General features: G+C 47.1%; 1 protein-coding gene, 1 long non-coding RNA gene and 1 other non-coding gene across 9 annotated transcripts in view; all 3 read left to right on the top strand.

Annotated features, from left to right (window-relative positions):
- sh3pxd2aa (SH3 and PX domains 2Aa) overlaps window positions 1–16,995 on the top strand; it is an 84,410-nt gene continuing 67,415 nt past the window's right edge. For 5 of the 7 annotated variants that reach the window (XM_028422827.1, XM_028423244.1, XM_028422984.1 and 2 more), the window contains exons 1-3: window positions 1–295; window positions 532–741; window positions 12,675–12,755. In XM_028422827.1, coding sequence (XP_028278628.1) covers window positions 646–741; window positions 12,675–12,755 — 177 coding nt within the window. In that variant the 5' untranslated portion in view covers window positions 1–295; window positions 532–645. Of the gene's footprint in view, window positions 296–515; window positions 742–6,400; window positions 6,429–12,674; window positions 12,756–16,995 lie in introns of those variants that run through there. The other 2 variants (XM_028422900.1, XM_028423327.1) reach the window with 2 other exon arrangements.
- Window positions 7,192–11,618, top strand: LOC114447247 (uncharacterized). Its single transcript, XR_003671823.1, has 3 exons — window positions 7,192–7,436; window positions 11,037–11,038; window positions 11,608–11,618. It is a non-coding gene; the product is annotated as an uncharacterized LOC114447247 (long non-coding RNA).
- On the top strand, window positions 7,498–7,570 carry trnak-uuu (transfer RNA lysine (anticodon UUU)). Its single transcript has one exon. It is a non-coding gene; the product is annotated as a tRNA-Lys (tRNA).

A 16,995-nucleotide genomic window follows, 5' to 3' on the forward strand; every position in this document is an offset into this window, starting at 1 on the left:
GTGAACTGTGGAAACCTGGAGCTCCTGACACGCACTTTTCCACGCACACACACACGTGCTCGCGTGGACACAGACGTCTGATGTTTAATGTTCTGTGAAGCAGGGAGGGGAAGTTACCGTGGACGGAGGAGGAAGGAATGATTGGGAGTTTTTTTCTGCTCCGCAGCTTTATTCAGAGTGGCCCCGAGGACACGCGTGAAGCCCATCCCACTCCCTCCCATCAGCCCCGGGCCGCCTCGCGCTGTGGATGTGCCGGCTCCCTCCGCAGCCCTCAGCCCGCCTCTGGACGCTCCAGGTACGCGGATGCGGACACAAAGGACGCGGCTCCACTTTGTGTGCGTGTGTGTGTGTGTTTAAGGTGACCGCCTTCAGCAGCCCCTGTGTGTGTGTGTGTGTGTGTGTGTGTGTGTGTGTGTGTGTGTGTGGCTGCGGGCCAGTCGCTCGGATATTCAGCGCTGTGTGTGTGTGTGACGCTTAAACGGACTATTGATAAGTTTCTAATCAGATTGATGGTCGTCATTGCGTCAGCAGCACGCGCCGCCGTCCTCCGTTAAACGGACCGTCGGAGGATGAGTGCCGTGATTCCTCCGCCGTGATAGCAGAGCGCTGATCCGGAGCCCCAGCGGCTGCCCGCCCGCCGCGTTTATGCAGAACCTCTGCAGGGTCAAGATGCAGTTTCGGACCGTGCTGGACGTCAAAGTCGTGGACGTGGAGAAGAGGCGCAACCCGTCCAAACACTACGTGAGTCTGCCCGCCTGCCTCCTCTTCATCCATGTCACCTCATTCACACCACCTCGTCCCATTCAGTGTGCCAGCCGTGTGTGTGTGCGTGTGTGTGTTTGGCCTGTTCACAGTCACAGCGTGGCACCTTTAAACGCAGCATTTAGTCCAGGCCGGCCCGCTGTGGGAGATCCGTGCTCAGGTGAGCCTGCCATTTAAAAAACAGCCAGCTCATCCTCATCTTCATCATTAACATGTTATTGGACCTCACAGGCTCCAGGTCCAGTTCATATTTGACTTTTAACTGCACTATAATTAGACACATGAAGATGTATTTATTATATGAGCATGTTGAAGCAGGGCTGGTATTTCTATCAGAACAATCTGAGGGCGTGCTGCTAATAATTCATATTAAGTCATGTGTGCAGTCCTGAATTTAATTTATTATAAATAATCTCTACAATCTTGAGTTGCCAACCTGGCCAATGATATCATTTAATCATATTTTTCAGTTCATAAGTATCTATCAGTTTAACAGTCATATCTGTTGGGAGTGATGTGACCACAGGGTCCACTGAGCAGGTGTTCTGGGGCCTGTCCTCATATCTCTGTGGGTTTGGAAGCAGGTGGACTTTTCCCTCTTGTCACATTTGTTCTGTTTTCGTACATATTTGTGAACTTTGTGTCCAAGTTGGCTCGTCAGTTGTTAATAATCGGGTCTATTTTGTTGCCGCTGTGGAGTTTTTATCATATCACATGATATGATGATCTTTGCCCAGTTGTCATGTATATTTATATTTGAATATTTTTTACACTGTCTGTCAGCTTTTAATCCATGTTGGCTTTAAGATAAATCAGCATGTGAGCTTCCAATAATCTCACCACAAGGTCTGTTTAGTAGCTGTTGTGGAGCAGTTCTGGTGCTTTTAATGATGTCACATGGTCTTCATCAGCAGGTCGCCCAGTTTCCTTGAAGTTTGTACGTTTTATTGTAAATATGTATCAACGTTTTGTCATCATCATTCTGTGAGAATGTAGGTCACTTTATCCTCCACATTCGGGACCAAATAAGAAACAGGACGATTATTTCTATCTTCCAGAGCTCCGCCTCCTCCGCCTCCTCTGGCCTCACTCATCAATAGCACACTTGTTGTAAGTGTGAGCGGGCCTCTGCGCTCCATGTCCCGGTTCAGATCCTATTTCAGGCTCATAAACGAGTCATCATAGATGGCTGCTGTGAAAAGAACACGATGGTAGCACAGATGCAGTCACATTCCTGCAGGCTCTGGGCTCGATGATAGGCTGATGCATATAGCAGGTTTAGTGCGCTTTGTTCCACGTGTCCCTTTATCAGACAGACACATGTGTTTTTTCTGTCATTTGAAGTCCATTCAGGTGTGTGCTTCTGCTTCACAGGTGTTTAAAGACTCTTTGAGATGATGTTTGTGAAGTTTAACCCACTGTTTAACCGTTCAGAGCCTGGCTCTTACACACTGTGGTGTCACAACAATATGACGGACTGAAGCACACATGTTGTCTCTCGGTCGTCCTCGGCCAAGTCACAGACAGAACATTCACCTGTAATCACCTGATCTGACGCTGTGACCATCTTATCTGACAGGTCTGTGGTCTGCAGCCTTTTTATTGTCTGTGAGCTCAATGAAGACGTGAACTGAGGTTTCAGGTTTTGAGCCGCTTATTGTTCTGCTGGTTAACTTGCTGTAAAACAGTGACACCTGGCTCTGGGTGAGATCACAGAGATTGTGGTTCTAAAGATTTATTCCTCTGTGTGTGTCGAGGCGATGCAAGTGCTAAGCAGCGTCAGCAACGTGTTTTTACTGTTTCAGACTAGGCACTCCTGCGCCGCCATTTGTAAAAACTTGTCGTTGAGTATTTACTTGTTCATGGACGATAAGGATACTCCAAAAAACCAATAAGATATGCTGTCTCTCTGTCACCTTTGTTCACTGAAACAGGAAGTGGTGGAAGCTAAACAATCAACAAGAGACTTTAACGAACAAAACCCGCCTCTACTCCGCAAGCGACTGACTATTCCTCAGAGATGTACCTCCTCTCAGTAGTCTTCATGGAACATTCCGTGGTACTAGCTCGCCCATTCACACAGTGGTTGACCTGCCTCTCTTACCTGCTCATAAGTATAACAGACACAATGCTCCGCCATGCCTTCTTGGTTTGTCTCACACATAGTCTGTCCCTAAAAAGCAGTTTTTAGCAGCATCTGAATCCACCTAAACTCCTAATACAGGCAAAGAGGTGGAGCTGCTCAGGAAGCAGGAAGCTCTGTGAGTCAGCCTCTAGTGGACACTGAAGGAACTGCGGTTTCGGACACTTGTGTCTGGGCCTCACTTCTCAGCCCCAGTAGCCTCTCCAGACATCCTAATTCTTTTCTGTACTGTACAAAGAACCAGTCTGGTCTCTTTGGGTTTGAGCTGGACTTCCATGGGAGCAGCACCAGCTGACACAGAATACACTCCCCCCGGACACATTTGGACAGACACACAACCAATCATGTGACAGGCAGAGCCACAACCAGACTAGTATCAACAACAACTCCCACAATTCCATCTTCCAGGCAAGTCATGAGTTTGTGTTGAACCACATGTGGACTAATCAGTGTTTGTTTGAGAGACAGAGAGACATAGCTGTTGGTTTGTGATTACCCAGAGTGCATTGCATGCTGAACACACTAAAATGAGTTAGTGGGAAAAGATGCAGGTGAGCCTGGCTCTGTCCATGAAGAGGTTAAAGCTCACTGTCTGTAGTCTGATGCTAATTATCATTAAAAAATGAAAATGAATTTTGCACCGATATCAAATTAATTGAGCGTAATCTCTCTTTTGGAAATAAACACATACATATATTTGGACCTGTTCCTTCATAACACAGTGAAAATCTAATATTTGGTGAGTTAATGAGTTTGGAGGTGTAATACGAGCTTCCCACATCGGTCTTAGGAAGCTTTGTTTGGAGCTTCTGAGCGCCGAGCCGAGCCGCTCTGTGTCTCAGCGGTCCGGTCTGTGGCCTAGTTTCCCCAGCTACCCCGTCTCTAGAGACGAGGCCAGTCAGTGTGAGAAGAGAAGAAGAGGGAGGGAGAGGAGGAAGCCGAGGAAACGAGAGAAAGACACAATCTGTGGCAACCGCTGAATCCCATTTGTAATGTTTGTGAAACCAGCTGGAAATGCTTATCCGGTGAGGGGGGGGGGGCTTTTGTCAAAGGGAAGTGCCCGCCGGACTGTAGGGAAAACTGGACCGCTGAGTCGCAAACATACATCTCACACACACACAGACAGGAGGTGATAAAAGAAAGCAGGGCTGGGCACGGCCATGTTTACTCTCAGCTTCTGTTTCCCTCTACAAGTCCCAGTCCCACAGCATTTCCTTTCCTAGAGACTCCTGTGCTGTGCCGAGGCACAGGCTGGAAGACGGTGTTGTTATTTGGCGCCGTAAAAACATCTCTTCAGAGAGCTGTTCTCCACTCAAATATTTATTGGCACATCAAACGCTGAGTGATATCTCCCTTTCTTCCCTAACTGAGACAACGTGCTGAGTGAACGAGGCTCACCGAGGTTTTTGGGGTTGTATTGAGCTTGATGACTGAATCTGGAGGGCTCAGTGTGTGTGTGTGTGTCTGTGTCTGTGTCTGTGTGTGAGGGTTTTGCTGACATCGATGTGCTTGATGCTCACTTTGCAAAGGTTCATCTCTAACACTGATGCTAAGCTGAGTCTCTATGTGGTGTGTGTGTCTGTGTGTGTGCTGACAGAAAAGGCGGATGCTGTCGTCTCTGCACCGTCATTACGGGGACCTCACACACTTGCAGGGGGTTGTTTTCACGTCTTCGGTGCCAGATGTTATTTTATTTGTCTCTTAAACGATGAAGACGTGTTTACCGTGTTTGAACATGGCCTCCAGCTCCTCCTGGCGTCCTCTGGAACAGCTTGACTTGATGATTACATCACCCAGAACTGGTGATGATGAGAGATGGAGCATGTGCTGGCATCATGTGTGGCCTGGACTGCACTGGCTCGTGGGAAAGCGGCGAGTGTGAGGAAAGAAAAAGAGTCGCTCGCCGCTCTCTTGATGACATCACTGGATAGTCAGGGAAGTTGGCAAAAAATTTTAGACAGAGCTTCATTAGCATTACAAGATATTCTTTCTTCACCGCCGCTGTAAAATATTTGATCTGCTCAAGAATATATACACCATTAACCATGTGTGGTTCAGACCAATCAGAGGCCTGTGAGGAAGTGCTGTCAGTTCTGTTGGTTCATGAAGACTTTTCGCCCAGCCAGGTAAAGGGAGGTCTGTGTTTCCACGCTTAGACCCCGTTCACACTGGGGAAATCAATCGGGCTGATTTGGGCCGTATCTGGATATATCCAGATTTCAATCCACCTCTCGGAGGTGGATCTAGCTGGATTAGCTTACATGTGGCTCAGGTCTAAACGCAAATGCAGCTAGCGAATCCGGCTAGCGATGTGATCCGGTTCATGGGGACAGTGTCCAGGTCGCATCCAAAAGTCATATGTAAAGAGACGTCGAACTACAAGTTTATTTTCCACAGGGCAACAAAGGAATAAACTGAAAAACGAAAGAACGAGCGACACAGGACAAATTGCACGACACATGCACACACGCGGTCCTACTGCGGCCTGGACGGACGCTGTATATTACGCGGCGCCACCTAGTGGTTTGGAGGACAACAAACAAGCTGGATTGAGCGCGAACGCGTGTGTGTGATAGCCAGATTTGAAAATAGGTCTGAACGTATCCAGCTTAATCTGGATTCAATCCTACTCTAGCTGGACTGACTTAGGCTGCTGGGCCCAGCCCCCAGATAAGTGAAGGAAATGGATGGATGGTTTGAGCATTTGAGCTTTTTATAAGTCCATGGTGAAAACTTTGCTCAGTTTATTTAAAGAGAAAAACCATAAAATAATACAGATTTTTATGTGATTCTAGACTCAGTCAGTTTGAGCAGCACGCCTCCAGACTGGGCTGAGTGTTGGACTTTTTAGAAGTCTGCCAGCTGTCACATATAAAAGTGCTGATGGAGTCAGCTCCTGTAATCCTTCCGGTGGGACGTAGCTTTTTAAGCAGGTGATTCATGTGTGCGCCTGCCTGTGCTGATATAAAATGAGTTCCTATGGACTGTTCATTTTGAAAATGAGGCTTCAGAGGATGTTCCTGATGACAGAGCAGAACACCGGTGACGGCTCCATTGTGATGATCCGTGGCGTCAGCCTGGTGTGTGGCTGATAAAGGGCACGGTTCTGGCTGCCCGTCGTCTTTGGGATGGGGGTCCCCAGACCTCCTGCCAAAAGCTGGTGGAAGAACGTGTCGTACAGTTTGTGAGGTTTGTGTTGGCGTGCTGGAGGACAGCTCAGACGAGGCTTTATTGTCCCCAGACTGAGAGAAGAACTGACCATATTAGACATGTGAGCGTACTTAGTGGCTCCTGGTGGAAAGACATGACTCCCATGCAAAGGGAATGTTTTCCAACCTGACTTTTTTGTAGCGCTTTTATGGTCTGAACGCACACTGTCTGTCTGTTTTATAGGTTACTTTAAATATAGTAGTTTAGGCGGGGTTGGCTGCACTTAGTGGCGAGGCCCCGCCAAGCTCCAGGCTCTGTCGCCTTCTTCTTCTTCTACACAGCGAGGCTGCGTCCACGGCTTCCCTCTGAACCTGTGAGTTATCTTTGCTTTTCACATTGTGTTCTTATGTCAGCGGACTCCTTCAGGAGCGGCAGGAGGGGAAATAAAACAAGCTGTAAACTTGACATGAATATTCATAACATCTCAGACGTACATGATGAAATAATTAGAGGTCCAATTTGTTCCATCGTGAGAATAAAAGTTTTCCTCGGTGGGGGGAAAACAGGCGTACAAGGTCTTTTTTTTTTCTTGCTATCTGGGACACCGGAGCCCCCCAAGCCTTTTGTGTGTTTTCTTCCCCTCGTCTGTGTTTTCTCTGTTTATGAGGCGGTTTTTTAGAAAGCTTTGAACAGGAAGTGGATGTGTGAGAAAGGGAGAATTGACACACGAGTGCTGAGGAATGAAAAACTTGATTAGGCTGTCAGACGTGCTTTTCTTTACTGACGGCTTCTGCGCTGATTTAAAGGGTCTGCTTTGTCAGAATAAATGAAGAATAAACATGCATTTATGGATTTTATTCCCAGTGAGAGAAGAGTGTGTGACGGGTGTAAAGAAGCTGAGGCTGTCCTCCTTTGGAAGGAGTGACACTAGATTAAATCCTAATGCAAAATGCTGGTTATCAAAAGTACTGAACTACTGAATGGATAACAGTAAATATATCTAGTGGACAGTGAACATTCATTTCCTGAAGTTTATCTGGTTGGTACAATGGCCCTCTGACCATTTCAGTGTTACTGCTGCTAGACAACAGCAAAGAAGAGTGATGTAGCTCCACAGCTGGCTGGCTCTGCTTGGTTTGCTTCTTCTCTAATGTTGTTATTAGCAAGTGCTAGTGGATGGCAACACTTGTGAGTTCAGTGTAGAGCAGCATACAGTGAACTGATTGTGAAAGCATTTTTGGACATTTCAGACTCTACCGCCGTCATTTTCTGTCGCCGTTAATGACGTCATTGCTGTCACAAATTAAAGGAGCCGATCTCTGCCGGTTAAACAATCTCTGTTGTTATCAGTTATAATTTGTGCCGTTATAGCTCAATAAAGGTTTTTTTTATGGCAGAACATGAACAAAACAAACACAACCGGTCACGCTGCATTCTTTGAAGCCTGGATAGCTCAGTCGGTAGAGCATCAGACTTTTAATCTGAGGGTCCAGGGTTCAAGTCCCTGTTCAGGCGTCAGTTTCTTATGCAATTTCCCCATTGTGGGACTAATAAGGGTTTCTTAATCTTAAAACCATCATTATGTTACATGTAGTAAACAGCGACAAATTGATGCAGTGGGGCTAGGTTTCAGCTCGCTGGCTAAGCTATGCTTACTTTGCTTATATTATCAGCAAAATACTTACTATCTAGTGGAAAGGGTGGAAAAGTCTGAGTGGAAAGGGCCTGTGCCAGCTCCTAAACTGCTAGCTTGCTGTTTGAAAGCTGTTTGCAAATCAGTTCAGTGTAGCTAGTTACAGCTAAGTAGGCTAGCAACATGTTGAGTGGAGCACAGCAAATTGTCTCCTGGTTTGGATCCTGCAGCCAATCAGCTCTCCTGTTATATCCAGCTACAACAAACAGCAGCCAAGTTACAGGCAGCTAGCTACATTTTGCTCACTTGCACATAGGTTAACATGATAGTGTGATGAAACGTGTATTATTGTGAGTTTTGTGTGGACAGTGGGTGAATAGAAAACAGCTGGTGGGGTTAGGGGCAGGACTCCTGCCTGTACCCCCACCCTTCCTTCTATGAGGACCTTTGCAGCTGTATTGACGATTGGGTGACATCAGCCAATACATCTCATATGTATCATTAGCTTCTCCTCTGATGCTGCCTGACCTCAGCTGTAGTTCCAGATGAGGTTTAGTTCTAACAGCTCTGTGTCAGAGGTGAGGAGATCACGCTGGAGTTTTCACAGATTTCAGCCTTCATCATGGAACAGCCGAAACGCCTCATTGGTCCAGACGTGCCTGCGGTGCAGTAACACCTCGCAGCAATCACAAGTTTGACTTTTTATCTCAGACTTCTCTGCGGCTGGAAACCAAAAACCCGGCAGCCCGTCTGAAATAGTCCCTGCTGCTGCTGTGATACTGGCTGATCATGCACTCTTATCATATGGAAGGATTTAATTGGCAGACAGATTATTTCCTAACTGACATTTGAGTGAGTCACTTCTGTTCCACAAACGCCTGATCGAGGGCAGTTTGGCTGTTCTTAGCGCTCACGACCGGCTGTGAGTCACCTCATGACGGCTTATTTTAGCTGCTGCATGAGTGTGTGCTGTGAAAAAAAAAAGGTGAGGAAAAAATGAAATAATGAAACTGTAATTACAGGTAAACCAGGAGCTGCTCACAGCTGGATTAACCCTGCGCGGAGCAGCATGGTTATAATTTACTGTCTGTGCTGGGAGTTTATTTCGGCGTTGGGAGGGCGTTAGGTTTACAGTGGATATTTTGGGCAGAGCATGGATGGTTGTCGGTTGTGTTTTCCACTGCGGTTGCCATCTCATCATACCCATCTGCTTCTGGGGTTGGGATCCTTTCAGTGAGCCCACATCTTCCAGCCTGGCTGGCTGCTATCACACACTTCAGCTCAGCACAGATTCGCTTCTAAGCAGCCCAGAGGCATGATGGGAGGATGATACTCTGGCATACCGTTAAGGTCACAGGAGTTTATAGAGCGTGCACACACACAGACACACACACACAGTCACATAGTGCAGTAAGTTCCTCTTGGAAGCTCTAATGTGCACTGATAGGAGTTTAAATATATTGTGTGCTGGTTGCTTAGTGACAAGAAATATGTTTGTTCAATGCTAACAACAGCACGCCAGTCTGTTAAACCTTTTAGCATTTATCATGCTAATTAACCCTCTGAACCCCAAACAAGTTCTGTGACCAGAGGTGTTCACCTCTGTGAATTAAAATAACCTGCAAAAGAAAACACAACATGACAGACATGCTGTGGATATTTAACCCTGTTTACATCCTCATGTCATCTGCAGGTCAGACAGGTACTCTCTGAATGTTGGTCATGTGACTGCTGCTCACATGTGAGTCCATCATGACTTCCTGCTTGTTGCTGAGGAGAGCAGGACTTTGTGATTTTTTTAACAGAATCTTGTTGGTGTTAAGGGTTAATTTGGTGAAATAATGACATTAGATTGGATGATGGAACCATACGTGTCACATGATGCGTTCAGGGGACCATGAGAAAGCTGAAAGCCTGACAGTTCCTACTGATTTTGAAAGCATGCATATCATACCAGTGGGTTTGGAGTTCAGAGGGTTAATACCAAGGATTCACCTTCTGTGAGCCATGAATATCTGCATCTGATTTCCAGCTGGATCATGATGATGCATCCTCTGAGCACCATGAATGTTAACAATGAATCACATTTGAATGACATCTGTGTGGAGTGGTGCTGGAGGTAAACAGAGGATGTGGTCAGGTTATCCTCTGGGACTATGAATGATATCATGTCTCCAGCATTGAGGTAGTTCTACCAGGGAACTAAAACAATTTTTATTTTTTTTTATTTATTTTAGATACTGTATTAATCCCAGAGGGAAATTCTTTACGGCTGCTGCCAAGCAGTGTCATACAATGACTAGCAAGGCGCGGCACAGGCTAGGGTGAAGTGTCTTGCCCAAGAACACACAACAGTGACTAGGGAGGAGTTGGGATCGAACCACCAACCTTTTTGGTTTACTAGACAACCACTGCGCCACTGTTGTACCCCAACCAGTGTTTGTTAGCGCCCTCCTGTGGCAGCATGAATAAAATGGCAGAGAAGCTTGTTGCAGGGTTTGTGTTGTGTGTTTGGACTCACTGTGGTGTGTTATTTTAGGACGGGTAGTTGTGGGATCATTTTGGTAGACTCTCCTGTCGGTGTGTTCTGGTATGCGCCAACAGCACGGAGCTATTTTGGGTATTTGTGCCACAGAGGTCCTTTCATGAAGCTCTGTAGCAGCTCTGACACACTTGCTGTTTCCCTCTTCTCTCCTGTAGCAGCAGCTTCATTAATGAACTCTAAAGAGAGACTCACACGTTTGTGTTGTGCTCCAGAAGTCACACAGAAGCTGTTTTTTTGTGAGTTTGTGACTCCGGGGAGTTCATTTTCAGAGCAAGGCATGCCAGAGCTAATCGCTGTGGTGACACCCCACCGTGCTAACAACACGTTTGTCGGTGTAGTAAGACAGTCGCAGCTTCTGGATGCCAGTAGTTTAGTCAGTTGTTGTGTTTGCATGAGAGTGAACATGCTGTGGTGGCTCCTGGCCAGCAGCAGCAACAACATGACCCTCTAACCCGAAGCTTTGGTGGGAAGCTCCTTTGTTTATGGCTTTGTTTGGCCTTCTTACGTCATCATCGGGGTCCTCCACTCGTTCTTCTCGGCTGAGCTCTGGAGCCTCCTGGCAGGTACGGAGAGAGATCAGTCAGAAGGATGGAGCTGGAATAAGGAGCAGGGGCCGACTCACAGGGGCGAAACACACTGACTTTATTTAATGTGAAAATGATTCACGAGGTGAAGTCGATCCTTGCTGTGCTCAGGTGGATTCTATCAGCGCTGCGTCCGGGCCTCTCAGCACTCGGCTGGGCGACAACATTGTTTTATTGCAAATGGCTTGATAATGGTCATTTTAGCTGAACGCCTGCCAGATGTGTGCAGCTGTGAAGTGCTAACCCACAACAAGATGTACAGGAAGAGCATGGAAGGGACCAGCAGCGGAGACTTCACTCAATTAAACGTCAAAAATAAAACAGGTTTCACACAGAGGGTTAAAAAACACACTCACATGAAGTCACGCTAGCAGCATTTTGGCGGCAATATCACAGGGTTTCTGAGTCACTTCCTGTTTCAGCAGATGAATCAGAGACTAACCAATGGGCTACACTGCAAAAACATGTTATACCACAAAGTGCTGTTACTGTATTTGTTAAAAACGTCGATGCTCTCCTGGTTTCCAGGACTGCATCCTCCCAGAAACATGCTCCAGCATGTCTCACATTAGCACTGAGACCTTTTTGGACAATGTGCTAATAAATGTTGACGGTATGTTTTTAAATTTCAGCCCTAATTCCTGATTCATTCGTTAAATCTTAATGATAGAAACTATAAAGAGTCCACATGTGTCTGTGTGTATTTTGTGAACAAAATGATTTTAAATATCACCGACATGGACGAGTCTAACAGTGACAATGATCATGTGACTTTGTGTGTCCTGTTGAGTTTATTATTAATGGAAATACACTACACACACTGTGGCGTATTCCTTGACCCTGTCCCGACCCTCTCTGTCTGTGTCCCCGGATCTATTCTACATTTTCCAGTGTTTCAGTGCAGTACCAGCACTGTGTGATGATTGGTCAGATATTTCTGTTTTAAAGACGTGCAGCTCATCATACAGAGATGTCACATGTGTGTTTTCACATCTGTGTATGGGACAGAACACTTGAACACCCCGAGCCTCACAGACGTCTCTGTCTTTGTTTCATTGAGTCGTGCCCGTCATGGCTCCTCCACTCCTCTGGTTTCACAGCCAGGTCTCTCCATCAGCTGCACCTGCTCTTCACGCCTCTGGTGAACATTTCCCGGCCTGCAGGTCACTAACTGTGGTTATCTATGTTTCATTCGATTAGAGCTGATGGCTGCATCACTCACCTCCTCCTGACGGACAAATGGACTCTTATCTCAATCTATTCAGGCCTCTCAGGGCCACCGTGCCCCCCGAAGTAAAGGCCATTAGGTCAACGCGCTGCTGGAGAAAGAGGATTTATGAGTGTGACTCACTGCAGAACACACATGCTGGATCAGGAGTTTGTTGTGTGCGATGGAATCATTTGACTGATCTCACTGAGACGGAACATGAGAGTTCATGGTGACATATGAGTGTGATTGGATGTTTTAGCTTGAACCCTTTTTACCCTGAAGAGTCTGGGACCCTCTGACAGTCAGTGCTGAGTCAGTCTTATTCTATGAAGACAAACAATCGTCTGGAACCTGTGAGGTAAAGAGGCGTCTGTGGGTCCTTGAATGCATCATGTGTGACATATGGTTCTTTCTGAAAATCTGACCTGGTCTAAGCTTAAAATTGTGGCATGATCAACAACAACAAGATTGACAGGTGGCCTGCAGTCACATGACAAACACATCAGAGAGTATCTGTCTGATCTGCTGCTGCTGTGCAGCGTACAGACGATGCAGTGAAGACAGATGACAGCGAGTACACCGACCAAAATCAAACTAATTAAAGAGGAAGAAGAGTTTTAACCCCTTGTTCTTTCTTCTCCTGGCAGGTGTATCTCATCAATGTCACCTACTCTGACAACACCTCCCACATCATCTACAGAAGATACAGCAAGTTCTTCGACCTGCAGGTAATTCTCCACCACATCCAGCTCCCTGTGTGTGTCTGTCTGTGTGTGTGTCTCTGTGTGTGTGTTTTCCAGCAGGTCTTCCCTGTGAGCCTGCTGCATTATTTTAATGTTGGCATCTCCGGCCTCGTTCTCCACACCTCGTCGCCTCGATGAATCAATGTGTGTGTTAGTAATTGGTCGGGGAGCCGGGGAGATGTGGTTTGTATTCCTCAGTCTCGCAGCCCTGCGTCTCCACCCCTCCTTTTTTTTCCTCATCTCATCCCGGCCTTGCCCTCAAAATGTCAGGGAGCTGACAGGCCTTTTTTTTATAGTACAAGCAAGAAATCCACACGGAAGTCAGCTCCATGTACCGTGCTTTATAGTGGGGGCGCTCTCAGAGTCTCTTGTGTAGGCTGCTCTGATTGGTGGCTCCTTTAAATAGAGTCTCACATGGAAGAGGTCTCTTTCCTTGACTTGCTCGGATGCTCGTGGTTCTCTCTTCTGGACTGTTTAGTTTGGATGGCAGCAGGACTTTCTGGCTGTTACACACTGAGAGGTGTGTTCGTGTGTGTCGGCCCACTGCAAGCTGATACCATATGTATATTGCAGCAGAGGTCTACAGGTCACTGGTGAATATAAAAGGACCGTAGTGAGAGAGTTACAGGGGGCCGTTTGAATGGCAGCAGTGTGCTGCTGCAGCAGGAAATGATGTTTCAATCAGTGCGGGAGAGGTCCCCTCTGAAAGGTCCCATTGATGACCAGTGAGGGGTGGAAGATAGACTCTCCCCACCCCAAAACGGAGGAGTCCCAACGTGGAATAAAAGACAGACGTGGATTGATAAACAGGGAAAAGAATGGTGCAGTCCTTTAAACTGATCCTTAATGCTTCATGGATGGCTTCACTGCCAGTTTGTCAGACGGTGAAGGCCAAAGGTTGCCTGAGTTCAAACGAAGGAGCTCTCACATGGCCAAAGTTGGAAGCTTTTATTGTGAAAATTCTTTACCATTAAAAAAAGCAACCTGACACTGAGTCCAACCAGCGATTCTGTATAAAACCTGTAACTTCTTACCAGAGAGCTGGTCTGTGGAGTGGAGTCTCTGCTCCACCAGGGAGCAGCAGGAAGTAGAAGCTGAGCTGATGTAAACACAGCAGCCACCACGGCGAGCCTCACCGCACAGAGCTGCACGTCTGTCAGCACCGAACCAGCCGGTCCGGCTGGACAATGGCGTCCAGAACTGTGTCTCTGAGCCACGTCTCTGTGAGGACAAAGATACAGCGGTCTCTGAACTCAAACCGCCGAGTCCGGACAGGAGACATTTATTCAGGGAGGAGACATCAGAGCATAGGACAGAGCAGCCGGCACACCCCATGCTGTTGTTGGAGACACCGACACTGCTGGCTCTGGTTCTTTTTGTCTGGTTGGTTAGAGGCTTGTTTCACAAGGTATAAAGGTATATATGCTCGGCGGCTAGCTTATTAGCATGCTAACTTTCTGTCACACTAATAGGTTATTGAATGATTTGTATAAATTGACACCAACATCGCTAAATCTTTGTCCTCTATAGTTAGACAAGGGGGAGACGAGACTCACTCAGACTAGACTACTCACCCAACTAGTGGTTACAAGTGGTATTACAAGAGAGTACGGTGCATGGGAAGCTGGTCCAGCAGGTGTTTAAACTGAGTGGTGTTCTGCAGACAAGACAAGACTGATGTTAAGAGAAGGGGAAGTGATGCATTTGTAGGCAGATTTCTGCAGTTTGTATTAAATGAGCTGCCGTGCACGTCTGCACCGCTTCCTTGATGTTTCCATTTGCACTGTGACACTCATGAATTAAGCCACCAGAGTTCTAACCCTCAGTAATCCTCCACCTCTGCCGATATATATGGACTGAAAGTGAAGTTCTTTCTGCCAGCTTTTGATCTGGCTCGCCGGCTTTGATGGAGCCGTTTGATCTCATTGTTTTCTAGAAAAAACCTGGAGCCACTCCTGTCCAAACATTTATCAGATGCAGAGACCCCGCTGCTCCCAGCAGCCCCGTTAACCCCGGAGGGGAGAGAAACGCAGTCGGCCCTTCCAAAGCTGTCGGAGAGCGGTTAAACCGAAGCTTTGGCAAAGACCGCCGGGGATTCTGAGACGGGTTCCTAGTAATAACCAGAGCTGACTTCCTGGAAACACACTGGCCCTGTTTCTAGGCTGCCATCCAAACGAGAGGGGCCACAGATGTGGCTTTGACCGACTTTGTTCAGGTTTTGTTCTGGAGAGGGACTCCTCCTGTTCTGGGAGGAATGCATGGTCAGTAAAGCGCCCATGCTTTGATGTCGGAGGTGTTTGATGTTCTGGGTGTAGCTCACCGACCCTTCATTTTACTCTCTGTGTGTATGAGCCTTAGAAAGCGGTGCTGTCCGAACAGCCGCCACAGCCGCAGCTGCTGTCTGCAGGGTGGAGAATGTCTTCAAGTAAAAATAATAGCAGCAATATCAAAGCTATTTAGCGGCAGTGGGTGAACACAGAAGTCATTTACAGATAACACAGCCCTGCTGGGAGCATTTTTCTCTCCACCTTAATCCTCTTAAAGATCTGTATCTGTACAATTTGAATACATTCATGTGCATTAATCGTTTTTTATTGCCAAAGTGAGCACAAACTGTGCTGTGACGTCTCGTCCCTGACGTCCTCACAGCCAGTGGACTTCTGTTTAAATACTGTGCTCCATGCCTTATGAGCTCAGTGATGCTAATCTGCCTGCTAACAGCTGAAATGCTTACCTCATGTAGCAAAGTTCTAAATTAGTTCATCTACATGATCAACTAGCAACTTCACTCACTGATCTGGATGCTAAATGGGCTAGCATGCTAAAGCTACAAAGTGGGTAGCTGTTTTTATTTTAGCTAATTATACCTATAGTAAAAACCTGCCACATCAGCACATAAACTTGTCTCTCTTTGTTGACTAAAGAACAGCTCATCTTCCTCACCAGGATGTGAGCAGCTCTTCCTGAGTGCTCTTCGTCTCAGTCAGACCTGAGTCAAACTGTGGACTCAACATAAAGGGCGGGGGGTGGGCTCAGGTCAGCCAGAGGCCTGGGGAGGGAGGAGAAGCAACGAGTTCGGATGATGATGATGATGATGATGATAACATTGATGAAAGCGGTAACAGTAATGAGAATGACAGCAACACTGATGATTAAGGTTCAGGCTGCGGGTGCTGACGACACTGATGATGCAGCTGGAAGAAGGGAGTGGGATTTTCATAATCTGGATTCTGCAGGGTTTCATGATCAGACTGTGAGTGGTGGGTGCCTGGGTCCACAGTGGGTGTCCTCGGGCCCTGAGCAAAGTCTTTAGTGTGTTTAAAGCCGCGCCATGGCTCAGCCTCTGAAAGAAGGGCTCTGACTCACTTTACGAGGCCTTCGGTTTGTATTCTGTCCGCACGCGTGTACGGGCCCTCCTCTTCCTCTTCCTCTTCCTCCTCCTCCTCCCCCTCCCTGCGGCAGCTGCATATTCAGTTCATGGAGATTTCGCTGCTACATCCCTCCAATGTTTATTAGAGTGTTTCACTCTCAAGGCTGATACCGGATCCTTCTTAGCTTTATGGGTGCTCGCAGCAGGCCTTCAGCAAATTATACAGCAGCTGTGGTTCAAATCGCTGAAAGGGAAGGTCGCTGCATTCAGAATCTCTCTCTCTCTGCGTTTGATGGAAACGTATGTCGAGGCCGCAGAGCATCATCGGCATGCCGCCCTCGAGGACAAAGTGCTGAATAGCCTGCTAGCTTAGCCGCTTTGTCCTTGAGGTGCTCTGTGGACGTACTGTAACTCAGCCCGATGAGAGAGCCCATTGTTTCAGGCCGAGGATGAAGGCCTGTTTTATTTTACTTATGTGTGTGAGTGCCAGAACAGAGAGGGGAACATATTTTTTAGCCTCTGCTGAGAGGCAAAGCAAGGACACCTACACGCCGAACACTGCAGCCCTTCTTTATGACTTACACAACCAGGCACTTGACAGGACGGCTCAGACCTGGTCCTCGCAGCAGAGCGTTAGTGATGGGTGGGTGGGTGGGGGGGGTATGCAGTGTTTCCCACAGCCATGGCGAAGGGATCAGGAGCGTGGGCTAAATTTAGGATGAATAAGCACAGTTGTGGGACATTTTCCCGGCTCCACAAAAAAAAAAAAACCTAAAGAGGAGGCTAAGTGAGAGAAAACATCTAGTATGGCTCGTTAATATAAAAACAAGTGAAGGTAGTTAAGTCTAAACCAAA

This window comes from Parambassis ranga, chromosome 1 (assembly GCF_900634625.1).
Source record: "Parambassis ranga chromosome 1, fParRan2.1, whole genome shotgun sequence".
Lineage (NCBI taxonomy): Eukaryota > Metazoa > Chordata > Actinopteri > Ambassidae > Parambassis > Parambassis ranga.